Source organism: Pogona vitticeps, chromosome 4 (assembly GCF_051106095.1).
Source record: "Pogona vitticeps strain Pit_001003342236 chromosome 4, PviZW2.1, whole genome shotgun sequence".
NCBI lineage: Eukaryota > Metazoa > Chordata > Lepidosauria > Squamata > Agamidae > Pogona > Pogona vitticeps.
Genome location: NC_135786.1, coordinates 186271736 through 186293672, shown reverse-complemented (window position 1 = coordinate 186293672; position 21937 = coordinate 186271736). Strand labels below are relative to the sequence as shown.

At 38.8% G+C, this 21937-nt stretch overlaps 1 protein-coding gene across 1 annotated transcript in view; it reads right to left on the bottom strand.

Moving 5' to 3' along the window:
- LAMA3 (laminin subunit alpha 3) overlaps positions 1-21937 on the bottom strand; it is a 158538-nt gene that overhangs the window by 30999 nt on the left and 105602 nt on the right. Inside the window, exons 43-62 of the mRNA XM_020785668.3 lie at positions 20880-20960; positions 18561-18667; positions 16503-16553; positions 15962-16113; positions 15713-15823; positions 15216-15327; positions 14227-14394; positions 12196-12392; positions 10204-10320; positions 9718-9872; positions 8851-8992; positions 8075-8174; positions 6810-6926; positions 6134-6313; positions 5392-5534; positions 5018-5194; positions 2985-3136; positions 2726-2888; positions 1649-1782; positions 585-732 (exon numbers count right to left, since the gene is read on the bottom strand). Coding sequence (XP_020641327.3) covers positions 585-732; positions 1649-1782; positions 2726-2888; positions 2985-3136; positions 5018-5194; positions 5392-5534; positions 6134-6313; positions 6810-6926; positions 8075-8174; positions 8851-8992; positions 9718-9872; positions 10204-10320; positions 12196-12392; positions 14227-14394; positions 15216-15327; positions 15713-15823; positions 15962-16113; positions 16503-16553; positions 18561-18667; positions 20880-20960 — 2707 coding nt within the window. The remainder of the gene's footprint in view (positions 1-584; positions 733-1648; positions 1783-2725; positions 2889-2984; positions 3137-5017; positions 5195-5391; positions 5535-6133; positions 6314-6809; positions 6927-8074; positions 8175-8850; positions 8993-9717; positions 9873-10203; positions 10321-12195; positions 12393-14226; positions 14395-15215; positions 15328-15712; positions 15824-15961; positions 16114-16502; positions 16554-18560; positions 18668-20879; positions 20961-21937) is intronic.

The window sequence follows — 21937 nt, the reverse complement described above, 5'->3', positions numbered from 1 at the left end:
GGTGCTGGAGGAGACTCTTGAGAATCCCCTGGACTGCAAGGAGAACAAACCTATCAATTCTGAAGGAAATCAACCCTGAGTGCTCACTGGAAGGACAGATCCTGAAGCTGAGGCTCCAGTACTTTGGCCATCTAATGAGAAGAAAAGACTCCCTGGAAAAGACCCTGATGTTGGGAAAGTGTGATGGCAAGAGGAGAAGGGGACGACCGAGGATGAGATGGCTGGACAGTGTCTGCGAAGCAACCAACATGAATTTGACACAACTCCGGGAGGCAGTAGAAGATAGGAGGGCCTGGCATGCTCTGGTGCATGGGGTCACGAAGAGTCAGACACGACTAAACGACTAAACGACGACGACAACACACTATCTTAACAGAAGTGGGAAATGCTGTGCTTTTTGAATATTTGCAACTAATTATGCTCCAACTGTTGTTCAAAAGAATAAATGCCAAAGTTAAAATGTACTTGTCCACTGCACATAATCTCAGAAATATTAATATCAGTCACTTTCACAATTCTTAGTTTGTTTCCCTACCCACTTCCCATAACCCAGTTTTTGACACAGATGGAAGTATTCTACTTACCTGGTTTTCTGCAAAAAACACCAAGCCTTCATCTGATGTTGTCTGAATGGTTTGCTCATACCGTATATAACGTTTATTTTGTGGAACAGCATTAACATGTGCATAACCTGTGCCTTCAAAATAGATTTTAGGAGATTGTTCTTTGTATCTGTAATAAGGATATGTGCAAATGAGAACTACTGCCATCCCATGGGCATGTTCAGGATATCAAGAATTTTTTATAAGTTCATTGGTACGATGAGATATTCCAAGCTAAACTTCTCAGAGATAGCAGGAATGGTACCTTTAGGTCTGAAATTAAGCAAGCATGTAACTATTTCATTCCAAACACATACTCTTGTCACCTCGTTAACACCACATATTTCATTCCCACCCAGCAGGGTCATGTGAATTCTTCCAAGGTGTCATTCATGGAAATATGGTTTGGCTTCACAGAACGAATCTTCATTCTTACACAGATGGTTGCCTTGCATCATTGCACAATATGCTCATACAGACAACCAAATTGTCCTTGAGTGAACACTTTATGCCAAGGCACCTTTCTCACTAGTTTAATTCTGCTGCGTAGAGTTTCATTGTGTATCAGATGCACATATAGTACAAGATGTGTGGTGGAATGGTTGTCTCTATGGTCCTCTGAAGAAATTATTGGCACTTGGATCATGGTTTTAATATGTAATATTTGGGACAATGTCTGGGGCTTACTGAACTCAGGTCAGTTTAGTATTATGACATGCACTGGATTCTTTCACTCTGCTTCTGGAGATATTACTACAAAGTGACAGAAAACCACACTGGGACCAGCATCCTGTTGCATATCTCTGCCTGCACAACAGGAATGATGTCATCATCAGTGGCAGATCGTTGCATACACTGCAAAATTGAAAAGGAAAATTCTAATCAGCATCCCTGTTGCTGGGTGGGAACTGCACAACAGGAGCTGGCCTTTGAGGTTTTCAGAGCTGCTCAGTTCTATTCATCCTCAGCTGGGATTAAAAGGAGATGAGAGCTCATATGATATGAAACTCCAAATATGAATATGGCTTCCAGTATATATTTCTTACCTTCTGCATGGTTGCACTTCAGTAGTATTGAGATTAAATGTTCTTTTGAAATTGTACAGGCTGAAAACTCTCTCATTTAAGCTGTCTAGTTCAATGCAGCCTTCATAATGAGGGTATTGCAGTGTACGAGGAGGCTGTAAGAACGAAAACATATTTTAGTCAAAAGAAGTAGCTCAACAAATGCAGAAATCATTTGCAATACTCAGAAAACTAAAAAAGAAATCACCCTGAAGCAAGAAATACTATAAGGCCTTGCAACCAATATGGGGGACAGCTCACCCTTGTATGGTTGCTCTCTACAGACCCAGCAATTTACTGTACATGCAACCAGATTCTGGATTCTACATTCTGGAAAGCTCACTTTCTGATTAAAACAGGGAAGGAGAAAGGGGTTTAGCCCATTGAGTTGCAAAGATAACCTGGGACATTGAGGACATTGTATTGGTGAGTATACAGTAGTGTTGGACTGAAATGATTCATTTATTTTATTTATTTATTTATATCTTTTCAAGTATTTATGCTCTTTTCATGCTCATTTTTGCAAATTCAGAAGCAATGCAGGAAAACAAAGCTAGAGGAACCCAGATTCAAATCCCCATTCAGGAACAATTCTTACTAAGTGACCTTTGGATCTGTCAGTTTTTCTTAACCTAATCAAAACCACAGGGCTTGCAAGTTAAAAATAAGGACGGGAGAACAATAGTGGCAGACCTGTGTATCTTGAGGCTAAAAATGGAAATAACAATAGTAATAAATGGCATCATCCCAGGAACCCTTGATGAGAGCTTCCACAGTTCTAATAAGGACTTTATAGCTGTACTAAATCTTACGCAGCCAGCAGAAACTGGACAAATTAAGCAAAATATATGAGCACAGGCTGAAAAATTCAGCTTAGTGAAAAATCTCTTCTGTATAATGCTTGCCATAGGACTGGATTTATTTTAAAAAAATCTATAAGGTACATTCAACCATAGGACATGATTGCCAAGTTATTTTATATGAAGCAACTGTATAAAAACAGTATTACTCCATCACCAAGTTTCATTATAATATTTCTGTACTTTAAAAACACATTACTGTAAAATCCGGTGGGTATCCTCCAACATAGAAGACCACATTGTCAGGTTCCAGGTTAAGGAGAGTGTGACTATTTCCACTGCTTTCCTCAAAAGGTCCTAGGCTTGATGGTGAAGCAGAGGTTGCAGCTTTAGTATAATGCAGTTTAGCATACTGGTAAACTCTGAAAAGGAGAGAAAAAGAACACACAAAAGTTACAGTTTTCTGAAAAACAAGTTCAGAAAAAGATTGGGATAGGTTTTGTTATAGAAGTCCATACCTTTCAAACCTCACAAAATCCAAAGTTGCTTCTTTGGTGTCACTCTGATACACAGATTCAGGCACTTCTATTTCAGCTTCATTGCCTCCTAGGCTATAGGCACAAATAAGATGCCCATCCCGAACAGCCATGCCTATATAGTCTTTGGAAATCTGAATGCAAACGTTTGTGAAAAAGGAAGAGAGGTATTGTTTTAGTTTCACATATGTTATATTTTAGTTTCACATAGCCTGGAGACTGTACTGAAATGGATGCAGTCGAATGGGTTGAGGCTGAACCCGGACAAGACGGAGGTCTTGAAGGTGGGTGGCCCTTCCATTAGCGGTATAGGTAACTCCCTTTCTTTTGGGGGGACGACCCTTGCCGCAAAGAGTGAGGTCTGCAGCTTGGGGGTACATCTGGACCTGGCGTTTACCATGGAAACCCAGGTGGCGTCCGTGGTCCGCTCCGCCTATTTTCATCTACGGCAGATTGCCCAGTTGCGACCATATCTTGATGGGGGCCCCTCACTACTCTAGTACATGCGCTCGTAATCTTGAGATTAGACCACTGTAATGCACTCTACGAGGGGCTGCCTTTGAGGCTGATGCGGAAACTTCAGGTGGTCCAGAATGCGGCAGCCAGGCTTCTTAGTGGGGTGAGAAAATATCAACACATCTCCCCCACTCTGGCTGCCTTGCACTGGTTGCCCATCCATTTCGGCATCGGCTTCAAAGTGTTAATGATTACATATAAAGCCCTAAACAGTTTGGGACCTCAATATTTGGCAGATCGTCTTCTCCCACCCAGATCTACCCGAATCACCCGACATAGCCAGCAGGGCCGGCTGAGGGGCCTGACGCCGAGGGAGGCCCGGAATGAAAAAACAAGAAGCCGGGCCTTCTCGGTGGTGGCTCCTCGGCTGTGGAACACTCTCCCTACTGAAATTCAGCTGGCACCCTCGCTGGGCGTTTTCAAAAGCCAGTTAAAAACTTGGTTATTTAAACAGGCCTTCCCTCCAGCCAATTAAGTGATTTTTTCTCCTTCTTCTTGAGTCCTGCCATCTTGGAAATGTGTTGTTTAAAATTAATTGTAAGAATTGTATTTTTATATATGTTTTTGATGTGTTTTAACCTATATAAGCCTCCTCAAGTAGACGCTGTCTAGAGGGGCGGGGTAAAAATCGAATGAATGAATGAATGAATGAATGAATGAATGAATGAATGAATGAATGAATAAATAAATAAATAAATAAATAAATAAATAAATAAAATAATTGGTTACTTTTATGTTGCTTCTTTAGTTAATTGGTTGGTGTGTTTATTTATTTTTTATATTGTGGCTATGTTCAATGGCAATTATTTACTCTGTTATTGTGGTTTATTTTGTTGTGAATCGCTCAGAGTGGCCTTAGTAGCCAAATGGGTGGTATGTAAATCAAATAATAAATAAATGTTAATTGTTTTGTGTTCTTTTTTTTTTCTTTTAAAAATCACAGGAGAAAACAGAAAGGGGCAATCAAGACCAGGTTTGCAACATAGAGTGAATTGATTTGGTGTGGGGCTTTTTTTGGGAGGGGGGCTGTTTTGCAAAACCATTTCCACTTGCACAGTGCTCCAAACTAAAATGCCCCCAAGCTGCTATTCATTCTAAATTGGAAGCTGTTATTGGCATGTATCTAATAGAAAATAAAAATATAACAAAAGATTGGTGCCTGTAATATCAAAGAAAGACAGACACAGAGAGAGAGAGAGAGAGAGAGATGATTGACATGTTATAGTTTTTTTTGTTTAGATACTTGCATTTTCAAAAGCATTTAATGACACAGACAACTAAGGAAAAGGATAGAGAAAAGGGTAGAGATTGGTTAGGCTAGACAAAAGGGGGTAAAAGAAAGGAGAACAATGGTTATTGCAAAAACACAGGGAATTATGTTTAATCTTGCTAACTGACCATTGGACATATCTTCTCCACAGGTTCTACGGATTCACTAGAGATGGCTCACACACTTACACACAATTTTCCCCATTGATGAATACAGGAATAGTGCTTACATCTTTGTCACCCAAATACATGACAAACATGTCTGATGTCTCTTGTGGGCTGTCCAACCTTGGGAGAGGTCTTTGAAGAAACAAGGAAAGGGAAGTATAGCCTTTCAGATCATCAAGAATGTCAGGAGCTCGAACCTCTACCCCGGAACTGCCATTAAACCTCATGGGAATGGCAACCTATAAAGAATATAAATTAAATATAAGCAATCAGTAACTCACAAAAGGCCTGGATCTAATGATAAACTTCTGCTGGATCCTATTGCTTCCATTAAAATCACTAAGCGCCCCCTCCCCCAGTATAACCTGAAAACCTGCTCTGGATGACTCTCCTAGCAAAAAATAAAGAAGAGGCAAGGTAAGAGTCTGCCACAGACCTTGTTTGCAGCATCTCTAGCTTGTTGGATGAGCTCTCTGATGCGATTTATATTCTCTGATATGTTGCCTATTGGTGTAAATTGTTGGTTGATGCTTGTCAGCTTGTTAAACAGATCCGGGAGGATATTTGTTAAATTGTTTACTGTTGGAAGGATTTTTTAAAAGCAGGAAGAAACACAGAGACATTATGAATCAAAATATCAAATATAAATCACAAAATCTTCACATTTCCTCCTTGGACAACACTAGTACACCCTTGAGTCTTACTGTGCAAAGCACATTATGCTACCTAACAAATTTTATTTGGTGCAAGCTCTGGTGGAATTACAATGTAAACAAGGGTGCAATATGCCAGCTCCCTAATGTCAGTATCACCTTAACCCATTCCATTGCCATGGTATCTTGCTGAGAGGGCCATGGAAATATCTACAGTGTTACACTTGGCATTAAGGAGATGAATTCTGTAGAGGGCAGACCTTGGAAATATTCTTCATAACTATCCTAACATCATCTTATACCAACAGTCTACAGTCAAATACTCTTAATCAAGAACTTTATTTCCGGGGAATTCTGAGCAACACCCAATTTCATAACTTCTCTGTTAAGCGATGAACGAGCACATTATGAGTTTTCAGCAACAGTCATATTGCCTAGTAGTTCTCTCTTTTATACAAGGCAGACAACAGGGAAAAATGCTAGTATCACTTTCAAAAGCTTGGAATCGATGCATCAATCACCCACCTGTACTGTTTGCATCTTTCAAAGCACTGTTGAAGTCAGCAATCTGTGTGGTTCTATACAAATCTTCAATGTTTTTTACATCTGCTCTAATCGGGTTCAGTTCATCAAGCACATTAGCAGTAATATCATTGGCATTTTTCACCATGTTATTTGCAATTGTGATTATGCTGTCTATGTCATCTAGCAGGAAGATAAACAGGTACAAAGATTCATTATAAATGTCAGTTTGTCTATTCATTTCAACTGTAAAAAAGAGTTATCTCTCTGTTGTTGGGTATAATTCAGTGTCAACAATAATTATCTTGTTTTTGGCAGAGGTGGTTCCTCAAGTGATAGAAGTTTGTTAGTCACACCACACGTTTTTGCTAGCCACTGTAGTTTGCATTCCAGCCTGATTTATTTTGTCACTGGAAGGGCTTAACTGTGAATCTGATTGCTGAGGTACATATGTCAGAGAAAATCCAATTGTGGGAGGGGAAATGGTTATGTATGTTACCCTCACAACCCACTTTGATCTATATAAGCAAATAATATACACACAACTACATGTTTTTGTTCTTCAATTTCTTTCCTTTCTCCTCCCAGGCACAATATGACTATCATTTAATAATCATCATAATAAAAGAAATATGTATACAGTAGTACAAACTGGTAAGTTCAACATTATATTAATTACCTCTGTTTATCCCCTGGAGGCCATTTTGTAAGACTGTAAGATTTCCTTGTATCAAATTTTTCTTATGCTCAACATCCTCAAGTTGGCTCTTTAAATCATTAAGAGCTGGATTGATTTCTGTAAAATAATCTAGAGTAAATCAACCTTATAGTTATGGATTGTATTGCAGTACTTTCTTGTAATGCCTCGTTGGTTTCTAGGCATTCTTTTGTCAGAAGAAACAATAGTATTTGCACAGTTCATCTCTAATTTGTCTGCCTTTATGTTTGGTTTTGCATCTGAAGGAGTACTGAGTATATTTAAGAAACATGGAATTTTACATTAAAAATGAAATATTCTGCAACCAGAGAATGGTTTCCCATAAAAACAAGATTTAAGGATTAGGAGGTGGTGAAAAGTAAATTTTCAGTAATGCTCTCAACAAATGTTAATTAGAATTTTTAAAAACCTAGTTGAGGACTAAGTAGGAATAGAGGTTTCAAATTTTGTTGCATGTTTGTTTGTGTTCCCCCATTCTCCTGTTACAGGCTGCTCTGTAAGGCAGTCCAAAGCTTACTCCCCCAGCTGCCAGTAGTTTTTATAAGAGTATCACATGGATTCACTGCATGAATTTAAATCAGAGAGAAAGAAGCTGCAGCCCTTGTCATGATTTCATGTGTATTACAAAGAAAATTGGGGGGGGGGGAAGAGAAAGGAGGACTATAATCTTAAACAGAAACCACCCACCACCTTCTAGTTTAATTCATGAAAGGCCATCTTTTGTATTCTTAAAATCCCCTTATACAGTTTCCGGGCTTTAGAAATTTCTCTGTTTACATACTCTTAGCTCCTTTCATTCTCAACAATTTCTGGATAACTCTTATCTTCCCCTTTCAAGCTGAATATAAGCTTTTTTCCCCCACATCTTGCTTAAAATTTGGAATTGAAGCTGGAAAAATGGGATTTAGGTGGGCTGGTTAGATCACTCAAGCCACCAGAATTGTCTATGTCTGCTTCCAAAGACTCTGAGCTGATTCACAAGGAAATGTCTAAAGGACAGAAGCCATCATATACAGTTTGCCACCATCAATGTCATCTTTCTTTTAAACTGACCCATATGAAAACCTCACATAATCTTCCAAAAAACAAACAAACCCAACAACCTTTTTGGGACCTATCAAATTTGTGAACCACTCTTAACCAGCCAAAATCTAGAACATAGTATCAAACCCCTGCAATGCTTTTGTCAATCTTCACATTATTTATTTATTTATTTTCCAAGATACCCTGTAATGTCTTTTGTGCTGCCTGTGCTTTATCTAGCAGGTTGCCACTGCTGGTCTTCAGTCTCTTGGCCCTTCCAGCTAGATCTTTTCTTTCCATTGTCTGAAAATGAAGCATAGGCATGTAAGGTGAGGATCACAGAAAGCAGGAAGAAGATACCAAAAGGATTTTAAACACATAATTAAAGCCAAGGCTAGGCAGACTTCAGACTTCCCTTATCTACCTTGGGTTTTTTAGAGGTCAACTAGCTAGAGCTAGCTCATTGGATCAAGGTGGAGAATGACATAATTCAATCTGCAATGGGAAATTACAATCCAGTGGGTTTATGGACCACACTTGTGTGAAAATCAAAATCACTAAACTTTATTTATATGGGCCAAGACAGCTCCCTGCATTTCTGGACTTTCCCTGGGAAAGTGGGAGCTACCACACCTGAAATTCAAGACAATGCTGTTCTGCTAGCTATAAACTGTGGGCACGGCTCAATGGCAAGTGTCTTGCTGCCTCCAGGACTAACTTAACCATAACAGGCTACCTCTCTGAGTTAGGCATTTCCAACTTATTCCTAAAACAGAGGTAGGCAATGGTGGCTTTCTAAATGTTTCTGCACCAGCCACGAGCCCTAGCCAACATACTCAGTAGTAAGACATGCCAGAGTTCCAGTGCAAAATCCATCTCAAGGGCCACAAACTGCCAACATGCTGGAATTTGAACACCAAAAATTTCAGTGGCTCAGGAGCAAAATGATCATTATGATATGATTTTGGAACATGCTTACAGATAAAGCTGAATTCGCTGCACTCGCTGCTCGGTTTGCTGCCGCCTCTGCTGCATTGATGGCATTAATAATGTTGTCGTAAGCACCAGCAGCTTCCACAGAACAGGTAACCAGTTCATCATTGCTGACATTCTTTTTGATCCTGTAGAAAAAACAGCCAAAAATCTAGCAATCCAGAGAGTACATCATGAGAACATTTTGAATGTTCTGTTGACTTTTGCTCAGAAATTCTTACATGAAAAGAGCTAGCAGGATACTCTGCAAAATCCTGTTGCAGAGTTATGCAAAAGGCATACCTTATAGTGGTTAATTGCTATAAGTTAAGAAATATCCATGGGTATTATCTACTGCCTCCCGAGTTGCATGGCTCGGCAGGCAAACGTTTAGTAGAACAATTGCTGTTAAGTTATGGAATCTCAGTAGGCATTATCGGTTGCATAATGAGACATGCAGCTCAGCAAGCAATAGATAATGCCCATGGAGATTTCTTATCTTATGGCAATTCACCATTAGAAGTTACAAGACACTGGGGGAAAAGAACACAGCCTAGTATAGCAGCTTCTTCTTCATGGTCTCTGTGAATGCAAACTATGGGGGTTTATTTAGCCCTCTGAAGACTAGTTTCTACCATACTAAATTACCATAGCCCATGAAATGTTGGCTGAGGATGACAAAAGCTGGACTCTAGACACACACACACACGCACGCACGCACGCACGCACGCACTCTCTAAACAAGCACTTACATACAAAGAATAAGCTCTTCTTGTTTTGTCTTTGTGATTTACCTTTCACACAGTACACCTAGCATGCAGTGAACAAACACAAAGTGTTCTTAAGCTATTCAACTGTGGAAATGGAAACATACTCATCCAGCTTTCTTGCCAAGTCTTGTAAAAACTTGGCATGTTCTTCTGCTCTCACCACCAGAGGTTCCTTGTTGGCAGATAAAGAATGCCTCTGAAGTTTTTCATTGAGATCCTTCCTTGCTCCATCCAACTGGGCAGCTAAATGTTCATATTCCTGCAGTTTGAAGATAAATGTTATTTTTTTGTTCTGTGACTCAGACATTATATAAAATTGCAATAAATAAACAAATTGCTTTCTATCTTTTGTGTGCTTTAGCTTTTGAAACAAATCCTGATGTCTGTGTGCTTCTGAGCACTGCACTGAGGATTAAGCAAAGGAGATTAGATAGAGAAGAAAACATGTTTTTCTTTTAACTTGTCATTTCTGAGTAGCTCTTACTGCCTATAGAATCAAGTCCTTATTAGAAAACTGGCTTTTATTTGCATTACAATGACACACTTGTTTTTGATCTCTTCAGAGAATTATAGCATTTCTTCTTCAGTACCTCTTTACTTTTCTGCAGCAATACAAACGCATTGTTTGCCTGAGACAATGAAGCTTCGGCAGAATTCAGAAGATCCAAGATGTCATTTTGTTGGTTTGACATCTCCTCAGTTCGTTTCTGACAAAAAAATTGAAAAATGAAATGAAATAAAGTAAAATAAGGCTGCTTACTGATATTTGTGTGAGGATGAGTTTGTACATGTGTTTAATAGTACAGGGTAGGAGAGCCATAACTAATATAACTAACACAAACATCTGCTTAGCCACTTGGAGGCATTAAAGGTAAAGGTTCCCCTTGACAATTTTTATCCATTTGTGTTTGACTCTAGGGGGCGGTGCTCATCCCCATTTCCAAGGCGTAGAGCCAGCGTTTGTCTGAAGACAATCTTCTGTGGTCACATGGCCAGTGTGACTTAGACACGGAGCGCTGTTACCTTCTCACTGAGGTGGTCCCTATTGATCTACTTGCATTTGCATGCTTTCGAACCGCTAGGTTGGTGGGAGCTGGGACAAGCGACGGGCGCTCACTCCGTCACGTGGATTTGATCTTACAGCTGAAGATCTACAGATCTTGCAGCACAGAGGCTTCTGCAGTTTAAACTGCAGCGCCACCACGTCCCTTGGAGGCATTACTCAACTTAAATGTTGGTTCCAACACGAAGTTCCATTTTGGAAAAGGTGCAGCTTGTTAATGATGGGATTGCAGCTGGGCTGTTCAAAATCATGGTAAAGGTAAAAACATAGATGAAGAGAAAAGGATGAGCCATATGGAAGAGGAGAAATATATTCTCCCCCAGGCTGCTAGCTTAGAAGCTTCTACCTGTTAGAAACACCTCTACTATCAGACAGAGTGAGGCAGAGTAGTGACAGCCTGCTAGACATTCCTCATGATCTCTCTGCCTGTTCTTTTCAGTTGGAGAACAGAGCTGTGACTGCCACACCACCTGAACAAGCTTGCTGCTGTGGACACAGCAAAGACTCTCATTCTGTTGCCAGTGCTAAAATAAAATTCACCTTCCTTTCTAGTTATTTCCTTGACATGAAAAGTAATTAACCATCCTATCCTTTCACTCACAAAGCAAAATATATCTCCCCATACAAACCTATTCCCTAAACAAGGAAAATAAAGAGAAAATGAATTCTTTGAAAACGCTACCACTATCACTGTAGGGCTGTCCTCCCTGCCCTAGATTCTGCTTCCAGCAAATTAAACAAGGTCAATTTGGGGTCAGAGCTCAGAAAAGTTATTTTTTCAAGCTTACATCCAATTGGTAGCCCCAGCCAGATTATATTCATTGATATACTCAACTGTTGGCTCACTATTCAGCAGCTGATTCCATGGCCCTTTTCTTCTTGGGACAAGCAATTGGATTTGGGCCTTTGATGACAGCACCCAGAATTCCTCTGCTGACATGATTGCTGGCCAGGCTCACTGGCGTATTTATTCTTGGAGATCTTTCTCAATATATAACTTTTCAAAGTTTTCGTCGCAACAACAGGGTGGGGTGGAATGTTTATAACTTATACCTCATAACTTTATTATTCTCTGGAAACCTTGAACAACTAGAAAGGTACGCAATACGTTTTTGAACCTCTGAACAGTTACTTATTTCATTGAGTGACTAATTATTTCTTGTTTATATACTAAAACTAGAAGCTGGACTCGATGGAACAAATTGTTTACTTGTCCAGGTATGGATATAATTCCAGATTCTTTCAGGACAACAGGAATAGGTATTGGCCAGCTGCATGATTCAACGTTAACTCATCTGTCTTTGCAGATAAACTAAATGTAAATATCAAAATTCTAAAAAATAAAATGGCAAAAGAATACGACCATATCTAATTCCATTGGCCTTTCACAGAATAATTTTGAGACAGTTAAGGTAAAAGATTATAGCGCTATTGTGCCTGGAAAATTCGGTAGGATTTTGACCTTAGAAATTCACCTAGTCCTCTTTAAATAGCAGTAATAAGCAGCACACTTTAGTACCTTAATATCTTCAAAGAGGCCTTTATTTTCTACATTTAAACTTTCAGCCATCTTGGTTTGTTCCTTTGCTTCTTCTAAAGATTCACGAAGATCACTGAGTTTCAGTTCATATCCATTTAATGAGTCTCTTATAGTTTTAATGAGTTCCTGGTTTTTCACTTGGTGGCTTTGTAGTTCATTCTTTACACGTTCCAGTACTACAGAATTAGAATGGACAAAGCCAAAATGAGAATAAATCGGATCTCCTTGAGGATGAGCATCACAATGCTGCAGGAAAATGTGCACCCCCATTTTGTGCTGGGGCATTTCCATGCTCAGATCATAGGCTACCCCATCTAAAGTACTACTGTAAATCAATCTGTCATTGGTGAATGAATTAGATAGCTCATCTGTGGTTTGACAAGTATATAAATATAAGCATATATTATTTGATTCACCTGCTTAATTATGCCTAAATTCCAAATGTCTTTTTATAATAAACATACTCTAATTTTTAAGATTACAGTAGGATTGCTGTATACACTGGTTTCACTTATCCACTGCCTGAAAATATTAAATAACATACCCACACCAAAATATGCATCCCCAAGGTGTATTACAAGAACTGACCACTACAGAGAAGCAGAGACTATGCTCTATATAGGGCAGACCTGGGCAAAGTGCGGCCCGAGGGCCACATATGGCTCGCGAGCTGCTCCTGTCTGGCCCGCTGGACATCAAAACCATTTATAGCTTTTTGTCTAAAGTTGATCAGTTGCTTATCTTTAACATACTGCAAAAAACCTCTTTAGTATTTGTGAAGATTAACAAGTTTAAAATAAAAACAATCATAACATCACTGTTTCATTTTATTTTTAAGCAAAGTTGGTTCAGCCCCTGAACACAGTTCAGATTTTTTCATGTGGCCCCCCCTAAAGAAATTAATTGCCCACCCCGATATAGGGTTTGCTATGTCTGAGGGTTTTTGGTGACCATTGGGGTGGGGGCTTAGAACTGATTCCCCACAGATAGCACAATTCTTTTGCACTAAACATTTTATGCTCATTTTACTGTATTTTGGCCCTCCAAACCTGTGCCTCTCATCCTACTCTTTTCTAGGGATGTAAATCTTTACCTATCACATCCGCACACATGAGAGAAACAAATCTAGAATGTTTTCTCTCCACTGGTCAATGATACAAGAGTTTGTGAGTATTTCCCACTTTTGGATACTTGTCTGTGAAACATTAAAGGAAGTGGATTTTGTGCAAAAATCTTGTGTTTTATACACAACCCTTGGATTTTGCATTTTAAAACCCTGAACGTCACACAAAATATATATTTGTACAACCATTTCAACATTTGTTGTGTGAAATAGAAGTTTTTGCTCAAAAAAAGGTTTGTTTTGTTTTGTTTGTTTACTAATGCTGCTGAAAAAATACCAATGTTTTGTTTTGTTTGTTGGTTTACTAATGCTGCTCATCAAAAAAAAAAAGAAGAAGAAGTGCTAGTCTTGTTTTCACTCAAGAGTGAAGAAATCTCCTAGCAGGTAACAATTTTTGTTCAGGATGAGAAAACCTGTAAGTATTTGTTACATCACCATTCATTTCTCCATCAATCATGCTGGCGAGGGGTGATGGGGCTGGTAGTCCCACACATCTGGAGAATATCAGGTTGGAGAAATCTGAGCCACAGAACTGTTGGTAATCAGTATTCTATTCAGTGTTTATAATTATACCTATATGGAGCTCTAACAGAAGCCGCCATTGTAATCTGACAAAGTGCTGACTGCAAGCTATCAGGCACACAGTTAGCACTTTGTTAGAGTGCCATATTAGTTTCCACAACTAGAGCTCCACACATGTAAAGGCTTAACATGTTAACTAGCTGATATGTTTGGCAGACCCAACTGCTGGATTCCCTGTATGCTGTTCCGTTGCCACTGTACACACACAGGCAGATCCAAATTATTCAGAACCCCACATGGCACCTCTAAATAAGACAACAGTTTTTCCTATCATGCAGGATCTTTGTATATTTTTTAGCTCTTACGATTCTGGGCTCTTCCATTCTCCCTTTCTGCTTCTGTTAGCTGTTGGGCAAAATTGCGGCTTCTCATCTCATTCACCATTTGCTGAGCCTGGGCCTGCTCTTTGGCAGCATCTCCTGAAGGTAAAGGCATTCCATCTCCAGAGTTACCAGATGCTTGTTTGAGAAGAACTACAACAGAAAAAGAAAAATCAAAGGAGAAAGGCACTTTTATAGTTGTGTTGTTGCAGAGCTATAGAGGTGGTTTGAATTGTTTTATTTTATTTTATTTGACATACAAAGTGTGTAATTTAAAGTCAGGACTGCCAGGCTGGACACATATTCTTGCTTTCCATAGGACACTGCCAGTTCAGCATTCCCAGGACAATTATTTGACCTCTTGAGTTCTAACATTTACAATGCAAATTCTATACTTGTCATAGAATATGTACAGAGACAGTGTAGGGCAGTGTTGGACTGTGATGGAACTCTAGCCAATTTTGCCTGGCAACAGGAGATGATTGACTGGGATTTTAAAGTAGCAAGCCTGGGTAGGGCTGGTCACATGGACTAAGATGTGGGGGAATCAGGTTCAAGCTGCCTCTGTGCCATGAAATCTTCAGGCAGTCACTCTCTCTCATTCTGATCTAATTCACAAGGTTTTTAGAATGGGTAGCATGAGGAGAGGAGATCAATGCATGCTACCTTGAGGTCATAGAGGGGGAAAGTAGCATATAAACAAAGTAGTCATAAAAAATATTGATGTAAATGATTCAGAAGGAAGCTACATATTTGTTCAATCAGATTCTCACATATTGTACAGTATAAGGCCACAGACTTAGCTTCCCATCAATAATTCAATTTACGTTTACTGCATATAAGCCCACTTTTATAATGGATTCAGTAATCAGGGAACTGTACAATGCACCGAGTCTAGGATTTAACAACCAACTGACCGCACAAAGCAGAATTAATAAAGCACAATGATGTAGAAGAACAGCAGTTACTTTTACCATTAATATTAATGACAATATTTTGTATCTTTGAAATCAAGTCTTTCCCTCTTTGGTTAGTCTTGCTAAAATTATTGAACAGTGTCTCCGCTCTCCTGTAGTTATTTTCAACCTATGAATAAGACAAATGGGTCAGAAAAGGAGATGCATTTTATCAATATTCAGCTTAAAAAGTATTTGCTACCATGAAATGTTTCTTGATAGCAACTAGCAATATGCATTTACACCAGAAACCTGGTGAATCTGATGACATTTACTGGTCATTCTTTAGCTGCTAGATGAGATGTGATAGAAGAGTTTGTGTCATATATCATTTAATATAATAAGATCTTTTATTATGGAAATTAGAAGAGCATTTGGAAGTAGATCAGAAATTCTTTGTGAGGTTTTCCCCCAGACCTCTTAAAATCTGAAGAATGACCAGTAAATGTCAGCATTCATTTTTTTAAAAAAAATCTTATTGCAGCAGTAATTTATAAAAGATTTAAATATCCCACCTTTTCTTTTAGGGCATTAACATTTAGATTAAGGTCAATGAAGTCTGTCTCTAGTTCATCCACCTTTGAGTCCTGAGTTGTAACAACAGCACGATAGCCATTCAAGAGAATCTGAAAATAAGGGCGAAAAGAAAACAAAAAAGAAAATAAAAAATTGAAAGGGTGCGCAGTTATCTGATTTCTTTATGCCTTTCCATCTACCACCCCAGCGTAGGCAGGGAAATACTGTAATCATATTTTCCTGACTACCTTCAGCTGTTTGACCTGGTCTTCAAGGGTTCTTATCTGTCCTAGTGCATGAGCACTGGTGTTCAGGTTCTGCATCTGAAACTTAATCACATGGAGCTCATCCCCCATCGTACTCAGGTCCTTCAGCAAAGTAATTACACAGCTATCACAAGCTGAAAAGGAAAAGAACATACGCCAAACAGTGGGAAATGTTAGCCTCCAGCAAGCACAAGGAAAAAGTTCAGTGAGAATAATAAAGTGAGAGCAAAAGAACATCCTTCTATAAAGGCTATATATGTTATTTATGACTATAATGAACAATAGAAGCATGAAAATCAGATTAAGGCAGTAATCAAATCCTGAGGCTTTTTGCTGTACATTTTCTAATTTCTAGTCTTTTTGCAGAATAGCTTCTCCCTCCCTCAAACTTTTCATTTATTTACATAGCTAATTGATTTTGAGTAGAATCTCTGGAAAAGAAAATGTCTTTGTTCCTACTCCCCCACTTCAGAAATGATACTCTGTAAGAACTTATTCAGGCTGTCCACACTTTGATACCTACAGTCACAATCTTCCTGAGGGTTTTCATCTTTTGGTTCTTGGTTTATGCATTCTGCAAATGGGGAAGAGATTAGGGAGAGAAAAAAAAAGGCAAATTAGAACTGTGTGGTACAATTCTCACTCTACGATTTGGCACATATTCTTAGGTGAAAAGCAACATTTAATCTATATGCTGCCTCGAATTAGAATACTTAACATATAGTCCGTCTGAACTGTGATGGAATACTAGACTTTGCCTATGACCAGCTAACATCAGCTTCCAAGTAAATCAGGTTATCTGCTCTTGCAGAGTGAAACCAAAGGAACCATTCAAACAAAGTACTGTACAACTCTGCAGCCAAAAGTGGGGGGAAACTGCTAAGATGTAGGTAGTCAACCACCAATCATCACATGTACAAACAGCCCACTTCATGATAGACTTAGGGAAAGTGCCAGTTAACTATGACTGTTATTATAGCCAATGATGCAATAACAGCAAACCAAGACAATGCAATTAAAGATTTCAGTATTCTAGTGGAAAGACCATATTGATATCAAAACTTACTAAAATAACAGGGCTGCTGATCATAACTGATACAAACATTTGGAAACAGCAACTTAGCACTTGAAATTAAACTGAATTCCGAGTGATGTTATAACTTGCTTGGGCAGCCTTTAATGTCACCAGGACAGCGCCATTTTGCAAGACTTTTCTAATAATATATCCACTTATCATGCATATCTGTTTAAGTATATATTCTTACTAAAGGGGAGCCATTGCAATAAAGGAGGTTTTGTGTAATGTAAACTGAGGGGAAATTAATAATACCTCTGAGAAATAAAAGCATCACAGCAATTCATATTAACTGATGTGAATTATATGATATGTCAAGAGCCACTGGATTGAAAACAAGCTGCTTAGTATGGTGAGTTATTCAGAACACACTCTGGAAACATCGCCCTCTGCTGGGACTATAAATGGGAACTGGTACAGCTTCCTAGCAATGAAGTATTTAAAAGTTCTGAACTGGCTCTGCCTATCCTGGCTGGGCACTGGATTCTCCTAAACACAAACAGTTTCCTGTTTCAGCTGGCACCTTGCCTGAGCCGCAAATTCTTCTTGCTTTGTTTCCACATGTTACATGGCTGCCTCTCCTAGCCTTATCCCTGATTTACTCCACAGCTCACCTGCGGTGGTTGTTTAGAACTCAGCACTGACAGTGTATGTGCATAAGACGCTGCGTAGACCTTGCTGCAGGTCTGGATGGCAAAACAGACAGTGGTTTAAGCAAACCAGAGTCTGTAAACCAACAACATATAATGAGTTCTGGTGGTGATCTGTGGTTGTTCAGCCAACTCTGGCTTGCTAGCAAAGATGGATTTATATATCTCAAACCAGATTGCAACAAACCACCCACTGCTTTTAATAACATGTGGATATGAACATATAAACATCATTATGACCTGATGGCCAGACAGGACGTATCAGAATATATGACTAATAATACAGCCATCTTCTTTTGACAATTCTGTTAGCTATATATGCAAGTATGATCCACATAAAATCACTGTATTAAAAATATCTCAACTCATCCAAATAATTCTAATGCAACACCTTTCTACATACTAGGCTAAAAACAGCAGTCTTTCTTGATGTCCTGCTTTATCATGTCAGTTTTGTTTCTTCTCAAACTTCCTCTGAATTTGCATCTTTCCAAAGAGTAACAATCAAAATGAAAACAAGGCTACTGTTCAACTAATCCTGTTAGAATCTCAAATGCTCCTCCACAGCCAGAGTATGTTTTCATTTCATATGTGCAATTTACACATATATACTATGACCACAAGACTATGGAGTAACTGTAGACATATTACAATCTACTAGCCTAATTCCAACCAGTAAGTTCATTGTAGTACCTACTGTTTACTGAAGTGAAACATAATTTTTCTTTGTTCAAGAGATTGACTAATGCTCACTAAACTATTCAAGTAGGCATATTTCTCCTATTGTCTCCTTTACATTGTACTATTTGATAAAATATGGTTCACTATTAAGGAATATCTACACAACTTTACATACCTCCAGTCAGGCGATCACAGTTCAGAAGTTGACTGTTATCAGGGCAGTTACACTTCTGACAGTATCCTCCATATTTCAGTGGATTTCCAAAATAACCAGGAGCACAACTGTTAAAAAAAGAATACACAAAATATAAACAGAACTTATAATTAATAGACCTTAACCATATTGAAATGGCTTCACGTATGTAGTTTAAACATCTGCACAAAATCCAAAAAAACTGAACCATTTCATTAGATTTAAATTACAATTGCCTATTCTTACAAAAGTAAAATTTTAAAAAAGAACACATCCCATCATGTATTTTAACTACATTCAGGGTCAGATGTACAATTAAGTACAATTTGAAGCAAACATTGGGAAATGTGTGTCATTCCAGATGCTTTTGGAACATGATCTCCATCAGCTTTAGCTAGCACTACCAGTGTTGAAGCATGCTTGGAACTGCAGTCCAACAACATAGTTTTCCTCATTCCTAGAAAACCACAATTTCAAAGGGTCAACTGAAACACTGGAAAACTGAATGGTATTTCATTTTTTTCAGAGCTCCAATGGGACAAGAAATGAATTGGTCAAGCCAACACTTTATATACAGTCTCCATTGTCCAAATACATAATTCAGGACACCTGAAGTCACGGGATAAATTTAGTGTGTGCCTTTGACATTCAGATCTGAAATACTGCATACTTTAAGAAATAGCTTGATTTCAAAATTATGTAAGCTAAACTGGGGGAGGAAAACAGAAAGAAGTCATCCAACAGAGTTAGTGTTTTCCAAATAATTGTATTAGCAAAGCAACACTGCAATGGGATTATACCCAAGCATTTTCACTGCAAAGTTCTAGCAATAGATTTCCATCTTTAGGACTCATCTCTTGGTCACTGAACCAAATCCAGAAGCCATTCCATTTTTACCTCCGAGCTCTGAACATTATATCATCTGCTGTCCGTATGATATTTCCAGCTAAAAGATTTTCATAGCTGTTTATTGTACATTAAAAGATCATAAGCAACATTAAAGTCACAGACCTGAATCCAGTCTTTCAGTCACCACCTGAGCAGACACATAGAATCAGTGGGATTTATACAAATGTCGACTCACCACTTGGTGATCAATTCATTTGGTCTATTCTAGTTGGTTATAAGCCACTAACAGTGCTTTCCCCCCCTATACACATTTTCCTAAGAATATATGCCCATACATTGCATACTTATATCAGATTCAATGAAGGGAAACATAACTATGCTTAGTCTATTTTGGAATTTGTAGAACATCAGAACTATATCCATAGCTGACATTACTTCCCAGATGCAAAAGTTTCAGTGTCCCTGCAAGATGCTCTAATGCATGACAGAAACTCTGCAGTTCACATCATGGTTAAGGAGCATGCAATGTACACAGTCCATATAGAATGTGCAGAACATCTGGAAGCTGAGTTATGGCAACTGGACTTCTTTCTTCCTTCTCCACCCATTGTCAAGGACTGCAGAAGTGGAATTATCCCTCATCCTCAGTCCTTTGTACTTCTAATGAGCGTATTCAGACCAGGGGGAAGTGAAACCAACGTGGAAGATAAATCAGGGATCTCCTACCAACTCTCTTCAGATTGAAGAAGCTACTTGGATGAGTAGCAAAATGTTTCAACCTAACAAGAAAGAAGTTCAGTTGCCACGACTCAACTTCCAGATAACCTCACCTGCATGACAGAGAATCTTCACAGAAATATGCAGAACATTTTGACACTGTGAACTGGGGCTTTGGGAACAATACCATGGAATTATAAGCAGTTGCAGATTTCAGGAATAACACCATCAGAGCTACAAAAAACAGCAATATTAGGAACACCATACACACACCACCAATATTTAATAGATACTCAAGGTTTTTGTTGTTGTTAAAACTGGTATCTATTATATAATACCAGTCTATTTTTTAATAGTTTTGATTGATTGTGCCTGGCATTTTTAAATAACAATCATCATCATCGTCATTGTCGTCTTAAAGCTGGAAACCTGGTAGGGACCTATGGCTTATCAAGCCCAGCCCCTGTCAAGGAAACACAATGGAGAACTGAACTCCCAACCTCTGGCTCGGCAACCAGATCCCTAAACTATTGAACTATCCGGCAGTCCCTCTAGCAACTCAACATTGCAGGAAGCTTTCAAAATGTTTTCAAGCCCACTGGCACTTTGGACTGCATCCAAACCATGTGAGTGTGACATCTGCTTAGAATGCACAACATTTTGCAACATGGAATTTGTTTCCTATGTTGCTTAAGCTTTCTGCATAGACAATGAGTATTCAGCCAAATCGCATACCTTTCACAATGCACTCCAGTATAGCCTTCTTTGCAGAAGCATTGAATATCTCCACTATTTTCCACACAGCCAGAAGCAAAACTACAAGAAGATAAATACAACATACAGTACATAGAAGACTTATGGATGTGTTAACACTTCTCAAGGCACAGTTAGACAGGTTTTGGAATATTTATATATTGTGTAAGAACCAAAGAATCATAAAACTGTCAGAATACCAAATATAATAATAGCACAAATACATTGAGAAACAGACATGTCACAATCATTTTTACTTCTATATTGTTACCTATCATCTTTTTGCTGTGGACCTAGCTTGCAGCAGATAGCTCATTCTTGAAAATAAAATGAATAACCTTACTTTTAAAAGGAAATTGGGAAATAAAAATGCTAGCAATGGATATTCAGACAGAATCAGAATAAGTGCCTGCCGCTGTTCTTTGAGGGCCTACAGACGCAGAAGATTTGTGTTTGGTGGATTGCGATCAATCAGTACCACACTCAGAATTGGTTTTTTCTGAACAATGAACAAAATAGTCCATTACTTCATGAATGATATCAGACTAATAGCCTGATGCATTAGTGTGAGATTCTCTAGAACCACCCTTGGAACTCCAAGGAGAGCAGGTCCAAGAAGACTTCTGCTAGCATTCTTTTCCTAGAGTGGACAACCAGATGCATAAGGGAATCCCATAACCAGGACACAAGCACAATAGCATCCTCCCCAGCAACTGGTATTGAGAAGCCTACTGCCTCCAACATGGAAGGCATAGTAGCCATCACGGCTACTAACCATTCATCTGCTAGGTCATGGATAGGGAATATTTGGCTCTCCAGACCTTCAACACACATCATCCCTCAAAACTGGTGGTGTTGATTAGGGCTTGTGGTATTTGCACTCAAATAACATCCTAAAGGCCAAAAGTTGTCCATCCCAGGGCTAGGTATCAATCACTGCAGAAGAACAATTTCTGATGCTTGAAGAGAAGATCCAAAGCATTGAGGGGGGCCAGATTATGGTTATGGTTTGATGTCTGGGGAGAGAATAGAAACATAGT